Source organism: Phacochoerus africanus, chromosome 15 (genome assembly GCF_016906955.1).
Source record: "Phacochoerus africanus isolate WHEZ1 chromosome 15, ROS_Pafr_v1, whole genome shotgun sequence".
Taxonomy (NCBI): Eukaryota; Metazoa; Chordata; class Mammalia; order Artiodactyla; family Suidae; genus Phacochoerus; species Phacochoerus africanus.
Window position 1 is genome coordinate 125,759,167 of NC_062558.1, and position 22,660 is coordinate 125,781,826.

Sequence of the window (22,660 nt, forward strand, 5' to 3'; positions counted from 1 at the left end):
GCCGCGTCTGCAACCTACACCACAGCTCATGGCAATGCCAGATCCTTAATCCACTGAGCAAGGGCAGGGACCGAACCCGCAACCTCATGGTTCCTAGTCGGATTCGTTAACCACTGCGCCACGACGGGAACTCCAGAGGTGTGTTAAGTGGCTGTATACCACCATATCCTCGAAGACTAGAAAAATAATTGTTAATTAGACTCTATTGTGTCTAACTCTCTATATAAATTTTTATATCTGTTAAGCCCAAGGCTGAAGTGGATTAGTCAGAGATGCCTTCAGGTGCTTTCACAGGACTGGCCACAGAAGAATGCAGGACATTTTATTTTGTTTTCTTCAGGAATGTAGAAAATGATAGAGAGGTTTTTACTAGGAATAAATTAAAATATCTTAAATATCCTAGAATCAGCAGTTTGTTATAGGATTTATTCATCTCAAGCATGTATACAAGGGAAAATAAATATATAGTAGAATATAATCAGAGGGCCTTAAAACAAAACTTGATAAATATCTTTTCACTTACAATGTGTAGGCGATAGCATGCTATTTAAGTATTATATATATAATCAGTTTAAATCTTGGCTTCTCATATTGTTTCAGGTATTCTTGAACTTTTTTTTTTCCTGAAAATATATATTCAAAGCATTCGGGTGCTTAAGTCTTTACAAAACATTGTTCTCAGAACTGCATAGATCCTGCAGATGTTGAGTGTGTAGTCCTTGGAAGTTTAGTCTTGGTAGCATAGTAAACTCATTGAATGAGCTGAGGCTAATTGCATATGTGTATAGCTGAATCCATTAGGAGTAAAAAGGTACGGAGTAAGAATTGCAGTCATATTGTGAAATTGCATTAAAGCACATAGACAGATAAAACATTTATAAGGTTTCCAAAATAATCAGAATTCTTTTTTCAATTGTCTTAAATTTGAGTATACATGAATTATATTTTACAGAATCAATTCTTGTCCTAACAATTGCTCTGGTCATGGGAAGTGTACAACTAGCATCTCTGTTCCAAGTCAAGTATATTGTGAATGTGATAAATACTGGAAAGGTGAAGCTTGTGATATTCCTTACTGTAAAGCCAATTGTGGCAGTCCAGATCATGGTTACTGTGACCTAACAGGAGAAAAGTTGTGTGTCTGCAATGATAGTTGGCAAGGTAAGTGGCTTTTTAAATATTGATTCTTAGGTCTAATAGACTAATATAAATTCTCCACTCATTTGCTTGCATACCCAAATCTCATGTATTTGTCTCATTTTTAGAATGTTTAGTAACAATCAACTTCTTGATAGTTTGTGTCTTCACAAGTAAAATTAGTAAAGATTTTGTCTTCATGTTATTTTGAAAATCCAGTGGAGTTTTATCTGAAACACTTTAAATTGTAGGTATGTGATCATTATGATCTTCTTTCGTTTTTTGTGGCGTTCCCAACGATTTGGTGCCTTGGATGAAATTAACACATGGTACATTCAAATTTAATCTATAATAGGTGACGTAAATAATATAGTGCAAAATTAGATGCGTATCTTGGAAATGACTGCAGGACTATATTAAACTTAGTTCTTGGGAAAGACTGACCTCTTGTGGCAATTTTTGAAAGAACATAGACTATATTAAAAAATACTAGAAAGTTTTTAAGCTGCTTAATGCAAAAATTCCTGGGAAGGAATTTCTAAAAATTTTTATAAATATCTATCATTAAACATTAACTTTAGACTACATTGAAGAGTTTTAGCTAACTTAAGTATTTAAGTATAAAATTGTCAGTTTTGTCATTGTTTAATTAAAGGAAGAGAGAGGTCCAAAGTATGCATATAATTACCCACCCAGAGCTTGCTTTGTGCTAATTTTATTTATGTATTGAGAACTTACACCATATTAATCCTGTTGATAGGGGCAACTTTGACTCAAGAAAGACATAATCCAAAGTTACATGATTACATATTATTATAATACAGTGGAACAGTAGTAGTAATAGTTCTGTCAGATCTAAGTAGAGACCAAAGAGAATGTTTTGCTCATATTTAGCATTCTTGAGATGAATTAAAAAAATGTTACTTAGTGTACTGATTACTTATTTAAGGAATTATTTAAGGCTTTCTATAAATTTTGCTCACCTTAAACCTATGTTCTTTCATTAAAAAACTAGTTACTCTGACCATAGAAAATACTAGTAATTTCTTCTTGCACTGAGTTGATTTCCTCTTATGATTATGACAGATAAAATTTCTCAATTTTTTTAATTGTAGGGGCATGTATTTTGTTGAGTGCCTATTTTAATCATTTGTGACCTTTCTTTTAAAAAGTGCCTTGAGATTTTTTTTTCCATTTCAGTCTTGAAATTAAAATAATATCTTTTTCAATGGAGAGAATGGTAAATCAAGAATACTTTTAAGGGAGTTCCATCTATGATTCAGTAGGTTAATGATCTGGCTTGTCTCCGTGGCGTTGCTGGTTTGATCCCTGGCCGGGCACAGTGGGTTAAGAATCTGCTGTTGCTGCAGCTGTGTTGTTGGCTGCAGCTGTGTTGTTGGTCGCAGATGTGGCTCGGATTTGAACTCTGGCCTGGGAACTGCCATATGCTGTGAGTGTGGCTGAAAAACGAAAAAAATGAAAAAGAATCTATTTAAGTTAAGGCATGAGAAATAGAATTATAGCTTAAATGCCTGGTCACATTTTCAAAGTGGTCCTCATTTGCTGTTAGTTGCCACCTCATTTCAACAGTCTTGAAATCAAAAGATGAGTACATTTGTATAATATTCTCTATGAACATCTCTGTCCTTTTTTAAAATTTTTTTACTTCCTTTTATTACTCCCCCCTTGCAATGCTGTTTTTCTGGGGATTTTGTAATATAGGTCTGGTTGAAAATATGTTTTGTTTTTTTCTGGCTTTTGTTTATTGGCATTTCACGTTTTATTGTTCTTGTCAGCAGTGCCTGAAATCATAAAAATTCCTGACTCTTCAATGTCTATAAGCAAATGAAAATAGGGAGGCAAATACTGGATATGTTTACTTTTAAAGCAGAATGAGTAATATGAATAGTTTACATGTATGTGTATTAACACATACATACACATACATATACACATAGATTCTTAAAAAATAATAATGTGAAAGTGATTTATAAATTATAACATAGAATTCAGACATTTTTTATACCATTATTCGTAACTAAATAATTCATGTTTTGTGGGTATGTTTGGTGAAGTAGATATTGTGCTTTTTTTTTTTTTTTCATTGATTTCCCCATCTTTTTTTTTCTTTTTCTTTTTCTTTTATTACTTTTATTTTTCTTTTTCTTTTATTACTTTTATTTTTACTTTTCTTTTTCTTTTATTACTCAAATGAATTTATCATATCTGTAGTTGTATAATGATCGTAACAATCTGATTTCACAGGATTTCCATCCCACAGCCCAAGCACATCCCCCTACCCACCAAACTGTCTCCTCAGGAGACCATAAGTTTTTCAGTATCTGTGAGTCAGCATCTGTTCTGCAAAGAAGTTCAGTCTGTCCTTTTTTCAGATTCCACATGTCAGTGAAAGTATTGGATGTTGGTGTCTCATTGTATGGCTGACTTCACTTAGCATGATAATTTCTAGGTTCATCCATGTTGCTAACAATGCCGGTATTTGTTCTTTTTAATGGCTGAGTAATATTCCATAGTGTGTATGTACCACATCTTCTGGATCCACTCCTCTGTCAATGGACATTTAGGTTGTTTCCATGTCTTGGCTATTGCAAATAGTGCTGCAGTGAACATCGGAGTACGTGTGTCTTTGTGAGTCATAGTTTTCTCTGGCTAGATGCCCAGGAGTGGGATTGCTGGATCAAATGGTAGTTCTATTTTTAGTTTTCTGAGGACTCTCCATACGGCTTTCCACAGTGGTTGCACCAATTTACAATCCCAGCAACAGTGTACTAGGGTTCCTTTTTCTCCACACCCTCTCCAGCACTTCTTGTTTGTAGACTTTTGGATGATGGCCATTCTGGCTGGTGTAAGGTGGTACCTCATAGGGGTTTTGATTTGCATTTCTCTAATAATGAGTGATGTTGAACATCTTTTCATGTGTTTTTTGGCCATCTGAATGTCATCTTTGGAGAATTGTCTGTTTAGACCTTCGGCTCATTTTTTGATTAGGTTCTTTTTTCAGTATGGAGCTGCAGAAGGTGTTTATAAATTGTAGAGATTAATCCCTTGTTAGTCGATTCATTTGCAAAGATTTTCTCCCATTCTGTGGGTTGTCTTTTTGTGTTGTTTAGGGTTTCCTTTGCTGTGCAGAAACTTTTAAGTTTGATTAGGTCCCGTTTGTTTATTTTCGTTTTTATTGTCAAAACTCTAAGAGGTGGATCTGAGAAGATGTTGCTGTCGTTTATGTCAGAGAGTGTTTGGCCTATGTTTTCCTCTAAGAGTTTGATAGTGTCTGGTCTTATATCTAGGTCTTTAATCCATTTGGAGTTGATTTTTGTGTATGGTGTTAGGGAGATACTGTGCTTCTTTCAAGACAGATGCCTCAAACCTGATCCCTGATTCTATATTTAAGAATGTATAGCTTAAAGTATAGGGGATTGTGACCATACCACTGATGTTTTTATTTTCCATATGGAGAATGGGAAGTATCATTGAGGGGAAATGGAAAGAGATTTGTTTCTAGGGCATCTGGGAAATAAATGGTGAAAGAACTAGAGCTCTTTGAAGATGGGAGCTGAGGAGGCAATCTTTATGAGGTTCAAGGTCTGGCAGTTTTTGTAATGTGTTATTTGGAACTGAGTTTTTTTTTTCTGTTAAGAATAACAGATTGTTGCTACCTTCATTGTATTTTATCCATTTATGTCGGTTAACTTTGCTTCCTGTTTGGTGCTATGCTAGTATATAAAAAGAAAGTAAGTGTTCCTTTTAGAAACTGAGGTTTTTTTAGGGCTGTACCCGCGGCATATGGAAGTTCCCAGGCGAGGGGTCGAATTGGAGTGCAGCGGCTGGCCTACACCACAGCCACGGCCACAGCCACGCAGGATCCTTAACTCACTGAGTGAGGCCAGGGATCGAACCTGCATCCTCATGGATACTAGTCAGGTTCATTACTGCTGAGCCACAACGGGTACTCTGGAAATGGAGATTTTATCAAGAGAACACAAAGGAGAAGCCTAGCTTTTTTTTAGTGTTGGATCCCTTTCCTCACATTTCTCTAGTGCAAGCATCTCCTTGTTTTCCAAATTTAGTATTTTTTTTTGTAGCATCTCTTAAGACTTCTGCTCAGCTATCACTGTACTTTTTTCTCCTTTAGCTTTCTTAGCTAAGTCTTTCTTCCTTAACCATCTGCTTTTATCTTATTACTGTTTGAGGAATTTTTCCAAATTGCATGGGGGTATATTTTAAGAATAGATGACACTGTCAAAGTCGACTGTCTCCCTTTTTCTGTGGAAAGCACTTATAGAGATCAAAAGTTGAAGTAGTAAAGAATATAGAAAATGCTAGGGTAGCATTTTGAAAAACACACAAGTTTATTTTATAATGTTTAATTTTGTTATATCATATAGTTGTCAAAGATATTAAATAGATTACCCAAAGGATAGAGGCCTGTGTGGATTCATCTGCCTCTGTGACATCTTTCACTTAAAGAATTTGTTTAAGTCTTAATAAGTCACAGGAGGGAAAAAGGCAACTTTGAAAAGCATATATATATATATATATAATAAATATATATACACGTATATACATATATATTTATATGTTTTTTTTCTGGGGCCGCACCCGGGGCATATGGAGGTTCCCAGGCTAGGGGTCTAATTGGAGCTACAGCTGCTGGCCTACGCCACAGCCACAGCAACGACCGATCTGAGCCCCATCTTCCACCTACACCACAGCTCACAGCAACGCTGGATCTTTAACCTGCTAAGCGAGGCCAAGGATCGAACCTGTGTTCTTCTGGATACTAGTCAGATTCGTTAACTGCTGAGCCAAGACGGGAACTCCAAAAAAGCATTTTTTTTTTTTTTGAGATGGTTTCCAAACTTTGGGATAGATGGGGAACCTTTTTTTTTTTTTTTCCGGTTTTTAGGGCTGTACTTGTGGCATATGGAGGTTCCCAGGTTAGGGATCTAATTGCAGCTGTAGCTGCTAGCCTACGCCACGGCCAAATCCGAGCTGTGTTTGCAACCTATACCACAGCTTACGGCAATGCTGAATCCTTAACCCACTAAGCGAGGCCAGGGATCGAACCCGCAATCTCATGGTTCCTAGTTGGATTCGTTTCCACTGAGCCATGACAGGAACTCTGGGAATTTTTTTTTAAAGGCATCAAAATTAAAATATAAGAAATTAGATTTTTAGTCACATGTGAAAAATACAGTGGAACATTAATTTTCAAAGCAGAATCTCAGATATGGTGTGGGCCTCCCTCCCTCTAGTCAATTCCCTAATCAGAATGGCTCCAGGTTTCCCTCTTACATTACTTAAAAAAATAAGAATCTCTGGAAGTCTTTGATTGTGAGCAAAAGAAGCAGTTCTGGCTTACCTGAGCTGTAGAGGTGGTTATTGGAAAGTATGTCAAGGACTGCTGTCTCCCAGCATTCATTCTTCCCTTCTTTTTAGTAATAGAACTCACTTAGTTTTTAGCTCAGCACATGATCTTCAGCTGCATAGCACGTTTCTCAGCTTTCCTTGGGTCTAGTATGGTTATTATTCTAATTTTAGGTCAGTAGGATGAGAGTGGAAGTGCTGTGTGGGAATTTTAAATCGTTGAGATCTTTTCCAGTGGCTGGTAAATGGCAGTAACTGTGGTAACCAGTAGCACTTGCCCATTTGCCTCTAGAATGTTTTGAGGGAGAGGGATTCACTTTTAGTTTATTTAAGCAACTTATTTTTAGTTCTCTTAACCTGTACTCTACTATAAAAGGATATTGGGCAGCTCACAAAGGCGATGAGAAGGTTGGAAAAAGCTTGGTTGGAAAGGGGTGAGTTGGTTCATAGCAAAGGTGCAGCTACGGGAAAGTTTGATTCGGATATTCCTCTCACTGCTGTTGGATGCGGGGACACCACTGCTGGCGTCCTTACTGTGGGTACTGCATGCTACAGGCTTGGGTAGAAAGAATTTTAGATTTTCCCCACATCATTGTATCACTTGTGAAGATTCAAGGCTGCTTAGTGCATCTTCTTGGCTAAACCTAGCTCTTCTTATTTGTAGTACTTTGGCTGCCTTGGGAAATAAATCGGGAGTTTTTTTCTGAATTGTGTAGTAGGAAGGGATCCCACTGCTGAACAAAAATCATACAGTAAAAGATTTTCCCAGGAGTTCCTGTTGTGGGACAGTGGAAACGAATCTGACTAGTATCCTTGAGAATGTGGGTTCGATCCCTGGCCTCACTCAGTGGGTGGGTATCCTGAGTTGCCATGAGCTGTGGTGTAGGTTGCAGACAAGGCTCGGATCTGGCATTGCTGTGGCTGTGGCTTAGGGCGGCAGCTACAGCTCCGATTGGACCCCTAGCCTGGGAACTTCCATATGCCTTGGGTGCAGCCCCTCAAAAGATATTTCCAAATTAGGAAGGGACTTCAAATGATTGGAATCTTCTAAATGAATTAAAAAACCCAAGTAAGATATTTTAAAATGTTGATGGTTACCTTAATTGACAAGGAATGGGCTGAGTAGTTCTCTCATGCCTACTGAGAAAAACTTTGCAATGTGGAATAGATGGTGGGAGTAGACAGGTTAAAAAGATAAATTAGCAGGCTTCGGAGTACATTTTTCTCTTAATCTATTATAACAAAATGTTTTTCCCTGTATTCTATAAAAATGAAAAACAGGTTGTACCGCTTTTTATGTATAGGACCATTAGTTAACCATTTAAAAATTGTCCTCGGTCCCTTCCTATTCCAGAACGGCCTGCTCAATCCTATTATTCACTCGTTTTAAATCTTCTCAGGATACTCTTTATGGCTATCCAGTTCTTTTTTTTTTTTGCCTTTTGTCTTTTTAGGGTTGCACCTGTGGCATATGGAGGTTCGCAGGCTAGGAGTCCAACTGGAGCTATAGCAGCTGGCCTGCGCTGCAGCCACAGCAATGCCAGATCCAAGTCTTGTCTGTGACCTACACCACAGCTCACGGCAACGCTGGATCCTCAACCCACTGAGCAAGGCCAGGGATCGAACCTGCAACCTCATGGTACCTAGTCGGATTCGTTTCCACTGCGCCACGACGGGAACTCCATCAGACACAGTTCTTATGTAAGGATTGGAGTAGGTTGTTTCAGTCTTTAAATTATGGATTAAAATGTAACATCTGAATGTAGAAATCTGGTAATTCGATAGGTTTTTGTTTTGTTTGGTTTTGCTCTTTAGGACCACACCTGTGGCATATGGAAGTTCCCAGGCTCGGGGTTGAATCAAAGCTACAGATGCAGGCCTACACCACAGCCACAGCAGTGCAGGATCTGAGCTGAATCTATGGCCTACACTGCAGCTCACAGCAACTGAGCGAGGCCAGGTATTAAACCCACATCCTCACAGATACTAGTTGGATTCATTTCTGCTTTGCTACAATGGGAACTCCCAATAGTTTTTCAAAGAGTGTCTCTGATTCTTTATTTAAAGTTACACTTTTTTTGAATTTATTTCATTTCCTCGCACGTTGTTTGTTCCTTAATATTTCAAGGTCTTTTTTATTCTTTCTCTTCCTCCTACAACACCCTAATCCCACTAAAATTCTAAGACCAGGTCAGATCCCCCTCTTATATGCTTTCATAGGACCTTACCTTTTTAGCTTTTAGCATTTATCACATTTATGTTCGTGTGACTCTTTGATTATCTTTCCTACTGGAATGTAAACTCCATGAAGTTAAGAATGGTTATGTTTTGATCAGCTTTGTATTCCCAGCATCTTCTATAGTGCCTATCATGTAGTAGGCACTCAATTTTTTTTTTTTAATCTTTTCTTTCTCCTCTTCTTCTTTTTTGCTTTTCAGGCTGCACCTGCTGCATATGCAAGTTCCCAGGCCTAGGGGTTGAATTGGAGCTGCAGCTGCTCACCTACACCACAGCCATAGCAACATGGGGTCTGAGATGTGTCTGTGACCTATACCATAGCTCACGCCAATGCTGGATCCTTAACCCACTGAGCAAGGCCAGGGATTGAATTCACATCCTCATGGATACGGGTCAGGTTCATTATTGCTGAGCCATGACAGAAACTCCATTTTTTTTTCTTTTTCTTTGTTGAATGAAGGAATGAGAAATGTATTAGTTTGGCAGTACAGTGAAATGTGGCTGTTCAGGTGTAGATGTTTTAGAAGACGAGTACTCCAACAAATTATGTAATTTACTTGATCTATAAAACGTAATTTTCCATATTGAGGGTTGCATTTGAACTTGAGTATCTAGTTCTTGAATCCTTGCTCCTGTGTCTGTTTCAGTCCTTTCTTTTTAAATTTCAGCATTTGCCATTGGGTGGCAGTATTGTCTGCCAGAGTGCTCACAAACTCTGGTATTATTCAAGTTGTAAAAACTCGATAATTTTGTTCATTTTAGAAAAATATAAATTCTTTTAACTCAAATCCATCAATATTTTATCCTAAATTTTTTTTTCTGGGTGAGTCATAGAACATAGTTACTTTAGGATAGTGTATATAAGTCCACGCGAGACTATAGGTTGCTTTGAAGAAATTCGCAGGGTGCCTACATTTTCCTTGGCAGTTTAATAATGATGAGATGATCTCTCTATTTAACTCTGTGGAGGGACAAGTGACAAGTAACGTACTAGGTTATATTCTTCTCTTTTTGTTCATTCTCCCCAACCCAGCAAAAACAGCAGATCCAACTTTGAGCATGAGGCAAGAAAATAAACTTTTATTCCTAAGCTACTTAAACGGTTGACCACTTAAAAATAAAAATAGCATTGAAGATGTATATATAACAAGCTTAATTTACCAATTCGTTCATTTTTGTTCATTTTATATAACACATGTGTTTGAGCTTCTTCTACGTGCTGGTCCTATTCTAGGTCCTTTGGATACATTGTGGAAGAACGAAGGCAAAGGTCCTTGTGGATCTTATATTCGAGCTAAGCGAGTCTGACCATAGAGAGGCAATGTAACATATGTTATTAATATCATAATTTAGAACGGGATTAAGTGCAATGGAAAAACAGTGCCAAGAAAGAGGGCTGGATAGATCTAGGGATTGGAATTACAGTTTAAGATAAAATGGCAGGTTAGGCCTTCTTGAAAAGGTGGCATTTTAGCAAAGACTTGAAGCAAATGAGGGAGTTAGCTATATAGATATTTAGGAGAAGAACATCCTAGGTAGAGGGAGCCATCATTGCAAAGGCACTAAGGCAAGAACGTGCCTCACGAGTGTGTGTGGACCAGCACAAGGCTCTGTGTTTGGAATTGAATTACTGTGGGGAAGATTATCAGTTAGGAGCTTGGAGAACTAACAGAGCAAGGGAGATGATTGGGATATGGAGGTAAAGGGTTGCTGGAGTGATGGAGGTGTGAGAAAGGAGCTAGATCAGCTAAGCCTTAGCATTGCAGGCCATTGAAAAGATTTTGACTTTTACCCTAAGTGAAATGGGGAGACATTGTAGAATTTTGAGCAGAAGATTGATATAATCTGACTTAGTTGTAAAAGATTCTTGTTGACTTCTATATTGAGAATAGACTGTGGAAGCAGAGTACCAGTTAAGGGGCAGGTATTATAATTATAATTTATTTTTATTTCTTTGTCTTTTTTGGGCTGCACCCACGGCGTATGGAGGTTCCCAGGCTAGGGGTCAAATTGGAGCTGTAGCCGTTAGGCCTATGCTACAGCCACAGCAACGCGGGATCCACGCCATGTCTTCAGCTTGCACCATAGCTCACAGCAACGCTGGATCCTTCACTCACTGAGCAAGGCCAGGGATCAAACCTGTGTTCTCATGGATGGTAGTCAGATTTGTTTCTGCTGAACCACGATGGGAACTCCTGTAATTGTAATATAGATGAAAGATGATAGTAATGTGGGCAGGCTGCAAAGGGGGTAGGAATTGCTTAATATTGAATGTAGTTTTAAAGCAGAATCAAAAAAAAAAAGCAGAATCAATAGGATTTGTTGATGCCTTGGGGGATGGGAGAAAGAAAAGAGTCAAAGATAACTTCAAGAGTTTTTGACCTTAGAGTAAGACAGAATTGTCATCAGTTGATATGAGGAAGATTTTTAAAACAAAGATCCCTTTGAATTTGGTATGTTAAGTCTAAGATGTCTTTTAGACATCTATGAGGTGATATCGAAAGGCAGTTGGAATTTAGAGGAGAGAGGGCTGTACTGTTTGGGGCTGATTGGCTTAAAGATACCAAATTGGAAATAGTTGATGATAGCTAAAGCCGTGAGATCAGAGGCGATCACGAGGGAAGGGACTGTACTGAGAGAATAGAACAAAGGACTGAGCTGTGAAGTACAACAGAATTCACAGAATATTCTGTGATAGGCGTAGGTTCCTTCCTCATAGAAGCTTACCTAATGTTGAAATATTTACAACTACTTATTTTGTTGCCTCTAATTTATACAAGTAGTGTAAACAAACCCTGCCCTCAGTCCTCGCTAACTCAGTGTTTGTCATTTTCAAATAATTAGAACTAAAGCTCTCTTTGAAGCCTTTCACAACTCAGAACTACTAATTAGAAAGCCCTGGTCTTTGCTAACAGGAGGGCAGTTCCTTTCCATACTGCAATAGCATCATTGACCTAAACTGAGAGAACCAAGTGTTCCTGGAATAGATTCAGTAGAGTGATTACCACTCTCACAATTCATTGTTCTATAAAATTAAAATATTGTCAGAACAGCTGTGGACATTTAAAATACGCTAAAATTGATCCTCTCCTTTGGAGATTGGCTTTATGGGCCTAGAAAATGTTTTGGATACTTGGGATACTGAAACAAAAGTGAAATTTTCTTATGTTGGAAGGTAAGGCTCTTGCGATGATGCTATCTTGCTTTGCCTTTTATTGTGGAGAACTTCAGACTCAGTATACATATTAAATCATAATACTATTTCTGCAGTGATTACAGTAAGTTATATGTACCTGTCTTAAAATCTTCCTTCTCAGCATATTTTTCCTTTCCTAGTAGCAATCCAATTTCTTTTTGGGAAATTGCCTTTCACTCATTGAGACTAGGGCCCTCCCTTTCTTTCCTTTTATGGCTGCATCTGCAGCATATAGAATTTCCCAGGCTAGGAGCTGAATTGGAGCTGCAGCTGCAGGCCTGCACCACAGCTATAGCAACGCCAGATCCAAGCTGCATCTCTGATCTATGCTGCAGCTTTCAGCTGTGCCAGATCCTTAACCCACTGAGTGAGGACAGGGATTGAACCCATATCCTTACGGACATTATGTTGGGTTCTTAACCTGCTGAGCCATGACAGGAACTTCACTGAGAGTAGTCTTTTTTTTTTTTTTTTAAATTATTTTTATTAGAGTATAGTTGACTTAGAGTGTGTCAATTTCTGCTGTACAGCATAATGACCCAGTCATATATATGTATATATTGTTTTTCTCATACTATTTTCCATCATGTTCTACCCCAAGAGGTTGGCTATAGTTCCTAGTGCTATACACTAGGACCTCATTGCTTAACCATTCTAAATGTGATAGTTTTGTGTCTGCTAACCCCAGACTCCCAGTCCATTCCATTCCCTCCCCTCCTTCCCTTGGCAACCACAAGTCTGTTCTCTGTGAGTCTGTTTCTGTTTTGTAGATAAGTTCATTTGTGCCATTAGATTCGACGTATAAGTGATATCACATGGTATTTGTCTTTGTCTTTCTTACTTTATAGTAAGAGAATTTATAGTTGCATCTATTTTGCCATTGAGAGTAATCTTGATGAGATGATAAATCCAGATACTTGTCTATTTTAAGCTTGATTTTCCAGCCAGCCTCTTTTAAAAATTCTCTGAATTTCTCCATATTTTTTCAACAAATTCTCATTTTTCTTTAAGCTAGCCAAAAGTAGTTTCTGTGGCTTACAACCAAAGAAATCTAACTGATATACTATGCTAGAAATACTTTTAGAAAGTGTATCTATTTTTACTGTTATTAGACTTATTTAAAATACCTAAAGTTCCAAAGTATAGAGTTATTTATAGAAATACAGCTTAACAAATTGTGTTTGATGTGGTTCAAGGTCAGCAGTATTTAGTATTTTCAACTGAGAACTGCGAAATAAAATAAATAAAATTTTCCCTTTAAGTATGTACCACCCTACTAATAAAATATTTTTTTCATAGTGGCATAGATTAAATAGATTAAATATGAATTAAAGGTATGAGCTAAAAGCATCAAAAAGAAGTCCAAAACTCTGGAGCACGATTTTTTTTTTTTTCCATTGAAAATCCCTTGACTGGATCACTTTTTAGTTTTTTTCCTACTTTGAATGATATAAAGAAAATACATTCAGACTAATTCTTTTTTTTTTTTTGAGAAATTAAAGCATGTTTTATTTTTTAATTTTATTTTTATTTTTTTTGTTTCTTTGCCATTTCTTAGGCTGCTCTCGGGGCATATGGAGGTTCTCAGGCTAGGGGTCGAATCGGAGCTGTAGCCGCCAGCCTACACCAGAGCCACAGCAACACCAGATCTGAGCTGCATCTGCAACCTACTCCACTGCTCATGGCAATGCCAGATCCTCAACCTACTGAGCAAGGCCAGGGATTGAACCTGCAGCCTCATGGTTCCTAGTCGGATTTGTTAACCACTGACCCACGACAGGAACTCCTTAAAGCATGTTTTAAAAATGCTAATTAGTAAAAGGAACAACTCATCTGCTTTCTTGTTGGGGGAGATAAGATTTTACTGCTAGGTTTTCCATTCTGCATCTTTGTACACAGCGCTTACAGTTTTTCTAGTAACATCAGAAGTTAGTATATAAATCTATTCATAAATTTAGGGGACATTAAGGGAATTGCTGTTTTACTCTCTCAAAGACTTAAAATTTTTATCCTCCTTTATGGAAGCAAACTTAAAAAATTAATTTGTATAAAGCAAATAAATTTTTAATAATTTACTTCCATGATAAAATCAGAGGTAGATTCCTTTGGAAAAACTTTTCCAGTGCAAAATAGAGTACTTTGGGAAGGAAGGAAGAATGTATTTCAGTAGTTGTGGAATTGTTTTGGAAAAACTTCAAAACTTTGTAGTAATTTCTTTATTCTAGGTTTTATTCTTTCTAATTATTTCTCAATTGGATTTACCTGTAATTATAGGAATTTTTTACTTGTAATTTTACTGTTTTCTTTTGGCACATATATTTCCAATATCTAATAACTCTAGGCTTTGTTAACCTATTTTGCCTGTAGACTTAATTATACTTAATCTTGCATATTTAGGTGAGAGGATGGACTCATAAAAACGATAAGGTTACTATTATGAAGCTTTTAGTATATTAAATATTAAGTACAATCTCATTCTGTCTTACTTTATCTTCACAGAATTCTATCTTCTTCTAGGCATAATCTCCATGATTAAAGTTTAGAGAAGTTAAGTGATTTGTCCAAGGTTTCACAGTTAATAAGTAGGAAAGTGATGTTTAGCTTCATAACTCTTTGTTTTTTTGGCGGCGCTGGCAGTATATGGAAGTTCCCAGACCAGGATCAAACACTTGTCACAGCAGCCACCTGAGCCACTGCAGTGACAACGCATAATCCTAACTGGCTGCGCAACAAGGGAGGTCTCATAGCTCTTGCTCTTAATCTTTTATGGCTCTAAGGTTATTTTCATTCATTAATTCAATAAGTGAATACTGAGGCCAGTCATGTAGGAGTTGTAGGCATGTTGAGTATTTTAATTTTAAATGTGATGGGAAATCATTGAAATGTTTTGAGTAGGGAAATGATAAGGGTAGATTTATATTTTTAGTTATTCTGGTTGTGTTGTGAGAATTGAATGTGATAGGAAGGGAGTAAAAATGGAAAGAAGGAGACCAGTTTGGAGATTATTGTAGTGATCCAGGTGATTTGGGATGGACTGGGATGTGTCATAGTTAAAGGAAAGGATCAGTGGTTCGAGTCTGGTAGAGGTGACCGAATGAAGTGTTTATAATTGCTAAGGTACAGACACTCAGACAGCAACCAATCAAAATAGTTGCTGGCTTTAGGGTAGGATACTGGACGAGCTATGCCGAGCCAGGCATTACTGCTTTCCTTGTCTTTTGTGGCGAGGTCTGGATTATCTGAGAGCCAGGGGAACTGGGAAGGGGAAAGAAAGCCTGGTGGCTGCTCAAGGGCAGCATCTACTTAACAATCAGTGAAGCATTTCCATACTTTAACAGTTGGAAAGGCTGTATTCTTGCGTCCTAGTGAATGTCCTTCCAGGATTTATTGATAGAAGTTATTCAGGCAGAGTTATGCAGAGATCTTCCGTAAGGGGCCAGATAACGAGGCGGTAGATTTCTCATGGATGTGTTTTTATAAAAAGAGAGAGAGTCTTGGATGGCCTTAAATGTAGATATAAATATTAGATATGAGTGGTGAAGCCTTTGTGTGTATAAAGCATTGTTTATAGTTATTTGTATTTTAAATTAATACTCAGTTTATAAATTTACATTTTTAATCATTTTATAGAATGCAGAAAACTACAAGTTAAGACATCTGGCTTTTCTTAAACTTTTAGGTCATATTCATAAATCTTTCATTCTGTTTATAAACGTATTAGTTTAGAGTAAAATAAAGACAATCTGTAGAGTCTTGGCTATAGACCATTCTTTCTAATAACTGCTAGAAGTTACGTTAACTTCTAGTATTAACAAAGATAGGAAGAATTTGACTGCTGTTTTCTTTCGTGTAGAACGTTAGGTATTTTAAGATTACAGAGTAAAGATTTTAAAATTTCTAAATTCCAGTCTCCTGTGTTGAATAACAGTGTTTATTTTAAATAAAGAAATAAATAGAATTAATACATTTAGTTATTAGTATTATTTTCCTATAATTGCTTGTAACAAGTTACCAGAAACTTGGTGTCTTCAAACAACACACATTTATCAATCTCTTACTATTCTGGAGATTAGACGACTGAAATCAGTTTCACTTGATTCACAAAATCAAGATGTTGGCAGGACCACACTCCAGAGGCTCTAAGAAAGAATCTGTATCTTTGACTTTTCCAACAACTGGAGTTGCAATCCTTGGCTTTTTTTTCTCTTCCTCCATCTCCAGGCATGGAACACAGCATCTTGCTTCAGTGGTCATATTGCTGTCTCCTTCGGTAGTCAAATCTCTCTTGTAAGGACCCTTGTGGTAACATGTAGAGCCTACTTGGTTAATCCAGGATAAACTCCCCAGCTCAAGATCCTTAATTATCCCTTTTGCCAGATGAAGTAACATTCATAGGTTCTGGTGATTAGGACCTGGTTATCTTGGGGGCAGGAGCATTATTCAGCCTATGAAAAACTTGCTCTGAAATATTTTGTTTTAGTGCAGATTTCATAAACATATTATTGATTTAAGTATATCCCTGACTCTCTTTAGAATTTTATATGCTGTTATTCCCTGTAAAACTCTGCCAGGCAATACTCAGTTATTATTTGCTTTCAACTCTGTGCCTTTCGGTGATAAAGTGTTTTAAACTTTTTAGTTAGAAAGAGTTTCAAATTTATAGAAAAGTTGCAGGCATAAGGAGAGTATGAAGAATGTACAAATGCCCTTTACCCCAGTTAACCTGTTATTAATATTTTACCCTTTTGCCTTATTATTCCCGACTTACATTATTGAAAATAAACCTATATTATCTTTTTAGGAAAACAAGTTAGAAGATTCATACCAATAGATGTATTACTTGTATGTAATGTCCTTATAATCTCATCTCTTTTCAGTTAAATTAGAGGTTGCAAACTGTTCTGTAAAAGGCCATATAGTAAATATTTTTGGCCTTGCAAGCCCACAATCTCTGTTGCAGCTACTTAACTCTGCTATTGTACTGCAAAAGCAGCCATAAATAATACTTAAATGAATGAGCATACTGTGTTGTAACAAAACTTTATTTACAAGAATAGGTAATGGGTTGGATTTTGCATGGGCTGCTGTTTGCCAACCTGAGTTAAATGAGTTCTGTGTGGTTTAGAATTACAGTTAAATAAAAAAAAAGATCATTGTGTTCCTTTAATTTCTTTGGTTACCAAGGAATAGTACTTGGTCTTTTCACACATAAATTATAAAGTTTTCTATATCTGATTTAAAAGGTTGTGTTGTTACCAAAGAGACAATCTAGGGTGCTACCTCATTTGTACCTGAAAAATACAGCCTCATAGAATGTAAGCATTGAAAAGGACTTTGAAGATGAATGAATGAATGCATGGGTGAGTGAACAAATAAGCAGATAAAAACTGTAAAGGCTAATATTTCTGTAGTTAGGATCTGTTTGGAAGTTTTAAAGTTTTGTGATTCAATGGTAAACTAAAGTTTTGATATAAGCAAATTTAACATCAAGTGATTGATCTTATAATTGTGAAAAAAATGTCACTTGATCCCAGTGCCGGCATTTGTGTTGACTTTTGAGCTAGGACCTAGTAGTATCCTTATTATAGGCTAAAAAGAATATTGATGTGTATTGATACTTTCGTGACAAGAGAAAGTCAGATGATGTTATAGAATATTGTATGAATTTAGAAAGGTTTGTAAGATAGATGATAGAAAAGTGATGGGCAAATTATGTTATCAAAATAATGTAGGCATCAAAGTTTTGTAAAAAAAAAGAAAGGTGCCATAAGGAATGAGTGATTTAGTTTGAGCAGGATAACATCACTCATTATTTTAAGCAAATATTTATTTTATTCGTTTTACAAGTTTGTTTATGTATGTATAATTTATAAGTTTATGTTGGTTTGATATTTATAAAAGAACTTTAAGCATAAGGAGTTTATGTCTGGTTTTTGCTTGAGGATAGTAGTTTCATTAGAATTAAAATAATTTATGAACCCTTAAATCTGATGAAACTGTTTTACCTTTAGGAGCATTCCTTCCATAACTTAAGTTTGAGAAACAGTGATCTAGACTAGTCTGCTACATTTTACATATGAAGAAAACAAGGCTCATAAGTAACATCATGAATGTGAATAGAAAAAGGCGGTTTTTCAACTTAGTATTTAAGTTATCCTGTACTTATTAGTAGTTTTTATTTTGTTATGCATAATATTTTTTTCTTTTTGAGGATGATAAGCTTCTTTGGTTATGTCAGTTTTGGTTCTTCTTAATAATAATGTTGTTAAGAAAAAATGTAATTTTTTTTTTACTATTTCTGTACTAGTTTGCAGTTTGCAATGCTTTCATTTCCACTGTCTTTTAAAAAACTACGTATTTGAAATAAGCCTTAGGAGATAGATGTTATTTCTGTTTTATTGATGAAGGCTTGATGATGGGAGAGATTATAAACAGACTTTTCCAAGGTCACATTTTCAGTAAGTGACAGAACTTGGATTTGAATACGTTGTTTTTCATTCTGATATGCTAGTAGCATACTAAAGTAAACCTGAAATTTATATTATTTAAATAATTCTTTCATATTGTGATAATTTATTTAACATATCCAAGTCTGATTTGAGTGTATGATTTTTTTCACTTGTAAGCATTACATTTGCTGTTAGAATTTTTCTGTTAAGTTACATTTCAGGCCATTTATTATGTGTATTCTATTTATTAATGCGATGAGCATTGAATTCTTAAATTCTCTTAATCCATATATTCTATTTCTATAAGTCTTTGTTTAATACTTTGTGTTATTTGGTTTTTTGAAATAGGTCCTGATTGTTCTTTGAATGTTCCCTCCACTGAATCTTACTGGATTCTGCCAAATGTAAAACCCTTCAGTCCTTCTGTAGGTCGAGCTTCCCATAAAGCTGTTTTACATGGGAAATTTATGTGGGTGATTGGTGGATATACTTTTAACTACAGTTCTTTCCAAATGGTCTTGAAGTAAGTATTTTTTCCTTCAGATTTTCATAACCTGTTTTCTAAGCTGGGCTCTTTTTGGGAAGGGGTTACAAGACTATCCTAAATGTCTTATGTTACTGTTCTACAAATTTATGAATGGTTATTTTTGTGATAGTATCTCTTTGCCGTATGGGACTGACTTGAGAATATATGAACTCAGTATATCTGTAAGCTTTTTGTCATTGTGCATATAGGTTTGTTCTGTATAGATATTTTATTAACTTTCTAGAATTTGCATTTAACAAATTCTGAATAAGAAAATATTAACTTTAAATAAGGACAGGCCATATCAGGCCTGTATTGGGTATTATGAATCCCTACTTTGTTTTTTAGAAGGAAGTGTAATTGCTTATAGAAAAATACTTTCAGCTTGTTCTTCAAATTTTCATTTACCTAATCTTGTACTTTGCATTTACTTTACAAGCTTTTGTTTGGAGAACAGTGCCAGTATTATAAAGCAGAGTATTCATTTACCATTGACTCAATAGAGGTTATCCTTTGCATGATTGGATGATAAGGAAAAGTGCATGGTTGCCATCTTTATCTGATTTTTTTTTCAGCTGGTTATTGTATTTTATGAACTATTCAGTGACAGAATAAAAGAGGAAATAAGAATGATTTGATTATCAATGTCATTTTCAGGGGTTCTATTCATAATGTGTAATAACTGGTGCAGCCTGGGCATCAGAAGTGACCCTGGATGGAATACCATAATGGTGTTTTCCCAAAAGAGTTGCCATATTTAGCAGATATAGGACAAACTTGAATTTCAGATCAAGAGAATAATTTTTTAGTATGAGTAGGTCTCATAATTTTATTGCTATTTTTGATTTTGTTCCAAATATTGCATTGGTCATACTTATACTAAAAAATCATTGTTTATGTGAAATTCAGATTTAACTGGGCATTCTATATTTTATTTGCAAACCCTAATTCCTGAAAATATTAGCCCTGTTAATTTTGTTGGATTTTAAAAATTCTGTGTGTAAGTGGAGATTGCTTTAAAACTGTATTGAAATGACTAGAATTAAAATAAAATAAATTCTGGAAAGAGGAAGGAAGAATTTTTAGGTAAATATTTAAGTGAACGGTTAGAATTCGGTAACACAATATGTGAAGGATAAAACATAGTTGAAAGAATTGAAAGAAAGTTGATAAGATTAAAATGAATTAAGATATGAAAAGAACCTGAAGAAATGAGATTTAAATGTGGAAACAAAAAGGAAATTAACTATGATTAATAAAAATGAAAAGCCTGTGAAAATAAAGTGGAACTTTGGATTAAATTGTGATATTTGCAAAGTAGAGTTTTGAAGACAGAATAGTTGTCAAGAAAATGGAAATCTTTAGAAGTTTGTGTCCTGCACAAGTTAAATAGCATATTTTATTTTATTTTATTTTATTATTTTTAATGGTATAAACTTAAATGAGTAAGCATTAGGCCCTTAAACACCCTGAATTCATAAACTATGAGATATTTGAGAAAACTCAACCATTCTTAAACCATTTTTAAAAGTCGCATATTTTAAATTAAGTGATGAATATTACTTGATAGTCTTCTGAACATATATTTTCCATTTAAACCAGCTATGAGGTGTCAGGTTAGAAGTAGTTTTGTTTCTGTTTTCACAGGTTAGAGAATTCATTATTCCAAATGTGGTTTAGTTGTAGGTAAGGATGCTTAAATAGCTTGTAGAAGAGATGGCGTCAGTCATAAGTTGATTTATCTTCTATCGTAGAATTTAACTCAGGTGTAGATGTTACATTTAAGACAGATTATTCAGTAAATAATACAAAGGTTTTGTATCAGTGTCTATTACATTAGAGAATATTTTACAGAACATTTATCCATTGCCATTAGTGAAAATAAACATGTGTTCATGGTTATAGCAAATTGCTTTGGACACTTATGTGCTAAAAACTTGGGGTATGTCAGTGGACAAAATGAGTGTCCCGGTCTTTGTGAATTTAGTGACAAAAGGTGGCAATTAGAAAAGAAAAAGTAATTAGCATGATAAATAAGGATAAATAAATTATGTATATGCACATATATACATAGATATTTATAGATAGAAAGATAGCAAGGTGGATAGTGAGGGTAAGCAAATTAGGAATACCAAAGAAGAGAGAGTTGCAGTTATAAATGTGATGGTCAAGGTAGGCTTCATGGGAAAGGAGAGAATAAGGCAGGCTTGAGGGAAGTCATTGGCAGTGCAGTTATCTGGAGGCAGAGAAAAGAGCCAGACAAAAGCCTCAAGGTAGGAGCTACTTGAAGAGTTCAAGGAACAACAAGGAGGCCCATGTGACTTTATTTTATTTTTATTTTTTATTTTTGTCTTTTGTCTTTTTAGGGCTGCACCTGCAGCATGTGGAGGTTCCCAGGCTAGGGGTCCAATCGGAGCTGCAGCTGCTGGCCTACACCACAGCCACAGCAATGCCAGATTCGAGCCACGTCTGTGACCTACACCACAGCTCATGGCAACACTGGATTCTTAACTCACTGAGTGAGGCCAGGGATTGAACCTGCAACCTCATGGTTCCTAGTCAGATTCATTTCTGCTACACCATGATAGGAACTCCCCATGTGACTTTAAAAGTGTAGAAGAACTGACTGTTGTTTAGGTTAATCAGCTAGTTCAGTTATTAAAGGCAATTGAACAAATTAATTCCAGCAATATATAGCCTAGTCAAATTAATGTATATTACACATTTAGACGATTGAATCCTAATTTAAAGTAGGTATATCTTGAATGAATCTTTATTAAAATTTTTTGGGAGTTTCCACTGTGGCACAGAGGGTTAAGAACCTGAATGCAGTGGCTGAGTCCCAAGCCTGGTGCAGCGGGTTAAAGGATCTGGTATTACTGCAGCTGTGGCATAGGTTGCAGCTGCAGTTCGGGTTCAATCCTTGGCCCAGGAACTTCCATATGCCATGGGTGCAGCCATTAAAAAAATTTGTTATATGGTATGTAAAATTATGAGTTTATTCTAATTGTATTTGCATTTAGCAAATACTTAAACATAAGTAAAGAAAGCATATAAAAAACTGAAGATGAATCAGCTTATGAAGTTATTTTCTTTCTTCTTTTTAGTTACAATTTAGAAAGCAGTATATGGAATGTAGGAACTGTATCAAGGGGACCTCTCCAGAGATATGGGCACTCTCTTGCCTTATATCAGGTATGGATCCTGCTTGTTAAATTTTAATATTTTTTATTTATCTTTTTTCTTAAAGTATAGTTGATCCACAGTGTGCTAATTTCTGCTGTACAGAAAAGTGACTCAGTCATACATATATATGTATATACATACACATTTCTTTTTAAATATTTTCTATCATGGTCTATCCCAGGAGATTGGATAGTTTCCTATGCTATATGCAGTAGGAGGGTCTTGTTTACCATTCTAAATGTAAGAGTTTGCATCTCCTAACCCCATACTCCCAGCCCATACCACTCCCTCCCCCCTCTCCCTTTGCAACTAAAAGTCTATTCTCTATATCTGTGAGTCTGTTTCTGTTTTGTAGATAGGTTCATTGGTGCCATATTTTAGATTCCACATATAAGTGATACCATATGGTAATTGTCTCTCTCTTTGTGACTTATTTCACTTAGTATGATAATCTCTAGTTGCATCAATGTTGCTGTGAACAGCATTATTTCATTCTTTTTTTATGGCCAAGTAGTATTCCATTGTATATATGCACCACCT

General features: G+C 35.9%; 1 protein-coding gene across 2 annotated transcripts in view; it reads left to right on the forward strand.

Annotated features, from left to right (window-relative positions):
* ATRNL1 (attractin like 1) overlaps positions 1-22,660 on the forward strand; it is a 765,538-nt gene that overhangs the window by 39,881 nt on the left and 702,997 nt on the right. For both annotated transcript variants that reach the window (XM_047760605.1, XM_047760606.1), the window contains exons 5-7: positions 953-1,161; positions 18,757-18,931; positions 22,042-22,129. In XM_047760605.1, the coding sequence (XP_047616561.1) occupies positions 953-1,161; positions 18,757-18,931; positions 22,042-22,129 (472 nt within the window). The remainder of the gene's footprint in view (positions 1-952; positions 1,162-18,756; positions 18,932-22,041; positions 22,130-22,660) is intronic.